The 6,204-nt window shown below is 40.4% G+C and overlaps 1 protein-coding gene across 1 annotated transcript; it reads left to right on the top strand.

The window, feature by feature from the left end:
- The first annotated feature begins 2,186 nt into the window (after window positions 1-2,186).
- On the top strand, window positions 2,187-5,867 carry LOC106786937 (leucine-rich repeat-containing protein 4B-like). Its single transcript, XM_014748842.1, has one exon. The coding sequence runs from the start codon at window positions 3,286-3,288 to the stop codon at window positions 5,386-5,388; it is 2,103 nt and encodes a 700-aa protein (XP_014604328.1). The 5' UTR covers window positions 2,187-3,285; the 3' UTR covers window positions 5,389-5,867.
- The last annotated feature ends 337 nt before the right edge of the window (window positions 5,868-6,204 follow it).

Here is a 6,204-nt window from a genome sequence, read left to right as displayed (position 1 = left end):
TCGTTTTTTCTCTAACCCGTCAAAAAAAAAAACGTATACATAAGTTCAAAAATAATACGTACCTCAGTTAACCTCAAATAAATGAATAAATAATAATACACACATACTTCGAGATTAATCTGAAAAAAGACTTTTATTATTAATATTCATGAATAATCAATGTTTTTAAAGAAATTTCTAAAGATATTCATAGTTTTTTAAATATCAATCATCACCATATGTAACAATTAAATAACCTCAAAATACATAAATAATATTTTTATTTGTATATTATATATTTTCTATACATAATAATAATAATATTATATTATATTATAAAACACGTGTTGGTGTGTATATAAAAAATATCAGTCGACATTAAATGTAAGGAAATAAAATAATATCGAATTACTTTAATTAATTTGAAATCATTTTTCCCGCGCATCGTAAATAACGACTAACTTCATTCTGTCAATTTTTTGATCGGTGCGCGCGCATCCTAAAGATATTCACTCTCCCGTCATTTTGTTTTCACCAAACGCGCGCCAAAATAAGTATAACCTCAAAAACAAAAAGACAATGATTTTGTTGAGCCAGCCTAAGCACTGCTGAGTAACAACACGTGCACACCACGTATGCGTTTACGCTTGGGACACTGGCGGGATCCACCATTGTTCTCTGTTTTGTTGATGCCGAGAAAAAAGAAAGAAGATAGAAAGAAATCCAAAAAGGGGGTTGAAGGGCGGCTGGAAGGGTGGCGGTTAGGGGTGTAGGGGGGGGGGCTTTCTCTCGTGCGTATGCGCACGTTTCACGTTATACATCATCCAACACACACTTTCTATATATGAGAGAGATAAAAAGAAAGAAAGAGAGGAATCGATTCGAACAACCAATCAGAGATGAGAGAGAGAGAGATATATATATATATATATATATATATATTAAGATCCTTCAGCATGAATTCGTAGTTCTCTAACAAAACCATCATCCTCCACGTTTTTCTCATCCAGCATATCCATCTACTCCTTCTACCCCTACTTTCTTTACTACCCTACCTTTCTGCTGTAAACCCCCCTCCCAACCCCCCCACCTTTCACCCCCTACCGCACAGTATATGTGTGTTGTTCTATGTATCACCAGTTATAGAAAGCTTACAAAAACTAAAGCTTTACTAAAAGGAACCACAAGAGATGATAAAACTCTTACAATATATATATATATATATATATATATATGTAAGAGACTTCGAAAGACTGAGATATTACAAAGAAGATGGATGCAAAGGAATAAGAGCATTCTTCTTGTAGAAAAGTAAAGGTACAAGCGTTGTCACGTACCCAAATTCATTCCGACCAACGTAAAACGTTTCTCTTTTCCTTTCTCTCTGTACACACAAAAAAAATGAAATGGAAAAGACATATACATATATATATATAGATAGAGAAAGAACATAACCTCTCTGATGCCCATAATCTGGCAGTGCATTTAACCACTTTGTGAAATAGCCGTATATCTGTGCCTGTGACGTAGCATTCGATACGTCGCTGAGGTATTCTGGAAGGGTATAGACGTATGAGAGTAAAAAAGAGAGACAACAAAGACAGAAAGAGAAAGAGAGAAAGAAAGAGAGAGAGAGGGTAAAGTAGAAGATGCGCAAGCTCGTAGTAGAGACTCGCAAGTAGGGGTGGAAATTGTAGGGAGTTAGGGTGGGGTTTAGAAGAGGATAGATAGAAGTGAGTTTACGGGGTAAGGATAGAAAGAGACATAGACTATATATCGGAGCTTGGAATCACAGTAGGGGTGGCAGAGGTGCTGCTATCGGGGTTGGTGGGGGTGTTGGTGGTAGTTCTGCGCACAACCTGTGTACACCCCAGCTATGGAGTGGAAGAAGGGTGCGTCCTACTTCGCGTCGGCGTTTTCTCTCCTGGCACTGTGCAACGTTCGCATTGGTATAAGCGAGACAGAGATAAATAGATAGATAGATAGAGAGAGAGAGAGAGAGAGAGAGAAATATAGTATATGTGTGTCGTCAGTGTGACAAAGACGGTGCTACCTCGAAGAGACCCAGTCTACTTGTATCTCTCTCTCTCTCTCTTTCTCTTTCTCTTTCTCTTTCTCTTTCCTCCCCTTCTCTCTCTCTCTCTCTCTTTCGCTATCTTTATCTAGTAGGTTAAAGCAAGACAGAGAGAGGGTGTCTCTCTCTCAGCGGTTCTGAACCCCCGGTTTTCACAGTCTCTCATTTAACGACGAACGCGTTCGCGTCTGCTGCTGCTGCTGCTGCTGCTGCTGACGGTGGACGAAGACTCTCCTCTCTCTCTCTCTCGGTCTGTCCTCGATGTATTTTCATTGAAATCATCCAGAGTTAACGCGCGTGTGTTTTTTCATTTTATTCTGGTTAAATAAGAAAGAAAAAGAGTGTGTGAGAGAGAGAGGGAGAGAAAATAAATACTCGGTGTGACATAACACGATCAAGAATATTGGGATTGTCGTGGACCTAACCCTAATAGGCCTATTTTGTAATCTGATATTCTTGGATATCAGGGGGAAAGAAATAGTGTGGCAGTTCAACGACGTACAGTTTTATTCAACGTTATTCATTAAAACGATTGTTCGAGTTTTGTTTAAATGGTGACACATGGTACATGGTTTATTAGGATAAGGATGATTACGTCTTGTGGTGCCTTCGGTGAATAAGATACGTTTTCCTGTTCTCTCTCTCTCTCTCTTCCTATCTCTTTCTTTCTTTCTTTCCGTCTCTCAGTCTGTCTCTCTCTTTTATCCTTGAAGCGTTACCGAATAAGATTCACGAATGGACGAGCCGGGAGCGTTTAATCCCTTGCCTCTCGTTTGCATAATTAGCCGCGGTACTGCGCTGCGGGCTCCCTCGAGGTAGAGTGGAGGTTATCCCGTAAACTTTGACCGCCAAGATTTTACCAAGAATTGTGGGGAAGAAAGGATAGATAGGAAACTTGGAAGCCTTCTCGTGAGAAGAACACAGTATTTATATATCATCCCGAAGAGTCCTTTAAGAGTGACGGGGAACAAAGACGGGAAGATAAAGATAGATAGATAGAGAAAGAAAGAAAGAAAGAAAGAAAGAAAGAAAGAAAGGAGGATGATAAAAATGGACTCTGTCGTATTGTGCTGATCGTTAAAGTAGAAAGACCTCGTGTTAGAGGTTGAACGTTTAAGTGGGTTTTCACAGTGTTAACAATTTTGTTTAAGTTTATGTGAGAGGGACAGAATAAAAAGGGACAAAAAGGAAAAAAGAAAACAATAACAACAACAAGCAGATTATTCATCAGGATGCCGAGGGGTTCATTGTTAATACTTTTAATAATGATGTCAGCGACAACGAGATTAGTTAGTCCAGACAAATGTGCCGAGGAGTGTACCTGCAAATGGAAAAACGGTAAACGTACGGTTGAATGTATAAACCGTGATTTAACTAGTATACCAGAACGGATCGATCCGGAGACACAAGTGTTGGACATGAGCGGGAACCATGTAAGAAGCTTGCCGAGTAACATCTTCGTACGTGTACGCCTGACGAATCTCCAGCGTCTCTATCTACGCGAGTGTCGTATCGACCGAATCGACTCGGAGGCTTTGACCGGCCTGACGAACTTGGTCGAGCTCGATCTAAGCAATAATTTGTTATCAGGGGTGCCAAGTGCCAGTTTTTCGAACACTCCCTTTTTACGTGACCTAGTGTTAGCGTATAATCATTTGGAAAGGATTCATTCTTTAGCATTTAAGAATACACCTAATTTGGTTAAACTTGATTTATCTCATACGAAGTTGATTGAAATCGAGGCCAAAGGATTTCGCGGTTTGGAATCATTGGAAAGTTTGAAATTGAACAACAACGAATTGGCCACGTTACATCCCGGTACGTTTGATCCATTAAACAAACTAACCAGCATCGAGTTACACGACAATCCATGGATTTGCGATTGTCGTTTGAGAGAAATGAAGATGTGGCTAGTTAAACATAATTTACCAACATTGGTGGCACCCATTTGTCACGGGCCTGAACAATTGGTGGACAGAGTCTTTACCGATCTGGTGATCGATGATTTTGCCTGTCGTCCGGTACTTTTGATAGCCAGTCATTACGCCGAGGCTACGATCGGTGAGAACGCAAGTATAGTGTGTAGAGTCAGTGCTATACCACCTGCTAAAGTTAAATGGTATTGGAACGGACGATTGTTGACCAATCATTCGGCGTTTAGTAGCTATCAAAAGGTTTTGATCTTTGAGGAAGGACAATTTCGTAAGAGGAGTACATTGGTACTGACCAACGCACAGGAAGCTGACTCAAGTGAATTTTATTGCGTCGCGGAAAATCGTGCTGGCAGCGTTGAAGCCAATTTCACGTTACACGTATCATTAAGAACGGCTGGCATGTCGACTTTAGGATCGGGACAGATAGCTGGTATATCAGCAGCATTGGTAGGCCTGATACTCTTCATCCTCTTAATAATCTTAGTATTATTCATTCGTCTTAGAAGAATGCCATTGAAAGACGTTAAATCTCAGACACCTGTCGAAACGGTGTCAGGTGAGGGTAACGGTGAAATGATCAATTCAACGGAAAATCCTTCAACAACCTCATCCTTGGCACGAAGAAAACGTGAAGAAATCGAGACAACGTCTTTCGGAATCGATACGAAACCACCGGTATCCTTGAACCTAAGTTACGTTCAAAGACCACAAACTGCCCTGGTCCAGAATGAAAGTGACTATAGTACATTAACGAGATACGACGATCGTCAAGGTGGTGTTGGTGGTTGTGGTGTTGGTGTAGTAGGTAGTGGTGGTAGTGGTAGTGGTGGTGGTGGTTTAATAGTAGGTGGTGGTGGTAGATCCTCGTTGATAGTAGCACCAGGTGGTGGATGTTTTTCATCAACTACGTCCTTGATGCCCATCGATAATCCTGATTTGATTAGAGACACTAGACGTGGCTCGACGGAAGATTTAACCCCTTATGGTGTTGCTGGTGGTGGTGCTGGTGATTACGTTGGTAGTGGTGTTGGTCGTATGGAATTAGTAGACGACGGTAAAATATTATATTCCAGTTGTCTATGGGATAGCAATAATTCAACGAGAGACAACACCACAACCACCACCACCACAATAACAAGTAACAACAGTTGTAGGGATGGTTGTAGAGATAATTGCAGAGGTACATCGTTACAAGTAAACTCTTATACTACCTCATCCAAGGAAACATTAGCCGTTGTAGCACCAACGCTAGAACAATTTCCACCTGGTGCTAAACAAATGCGAGTATGGCAAAAGGGTGTACCTGTATTACCACCTGTATCCGCCCTAAAACGCGTATTAGGATCCACACGTAGCTCACCTGACGAGGGCTACCAGGAAGGCACCGGAACCGATGTCTAGGTACCGCTACTTCATTACTGCGACCCAAGGCATCGTTATTTGGAATTACGTAGACGCCATCAGGAGGATGACACCGACTGCTGATTTATTCTGTTCGTTTCAGATTTTGTTCTTTCGATCTTTTTTATTTTCTTCTTATTCTTATTCCTCTATTCTTTATCCGGGATCGATCCTTATCTACATTGGTGGTTGTTATATGCTGGACAGTTCGCAGTAGTGAAAAATAATAACAAATATATATATATATATATATATATACGTAAAAGATTATTCCATTAAAGAAATCTCGGTATGTGACAAGAATTAATGTATCGTACATTGACTCAGGGTTGTTTGTTCGGATAAACGAGTGAAAACTTTATCCATGATGTCCGACGAATCTCTCTGACAAATATCACAGTGCTCCTCGTGTGTATGTGTATAAACATTCTAAATGATAAATAATTTATTGGATAAATCGTGATGAGTTTTTGGTTGGTGGTAGTGATTGGGTAGGGTGGGGTGGGGTGGGGGGGGGAAGTTCAAAGGGAAAAGGTGATTCGGTGCGGTGCGGTGACGGGAATGGGGAGTGGGAGTGAGGTGGGGGGGGAAGACAATTTGGTGGAAAGAAAAAGCAAAGGTAGAATGAATTTTCTATGAAAGTTCAGTGTGTTAAATGATAATATTTAAACTCCGACCGTTATATCCTAATTCTTCTTCTTCTTATTCTGATTCTTCTTACTTGTTTCGAGTCCTAAAACAAAAGTAAATAATATTATTATTAAACGAGAGAGAAGAATATATGAAACAAATGGAAGAAAACAAAATGGAGGAAGA

The sequence above is a fragment of the Polistes canadensis genome, unplaced genomic scaffold (assembly GCF_001313835.1).
Source record: "Polistes canadensis isolate GaletaPanama2010 unplaced genomic scaffold, ASM131383v1 scaffold_88, whole genome shotgun sequence".
Classification (NCBI taxonomy): Eukaryota; Metazoa; Arthropoda; class Insecta; order Hymenoptera; family Vespidae; genus Polistes; species Polistes canadensis.
The sequence above is the reverse complement of the archived record's forward strand: the minus strand, read 5'-3'. Positions and strand labels throughout refer to the sequence as shown.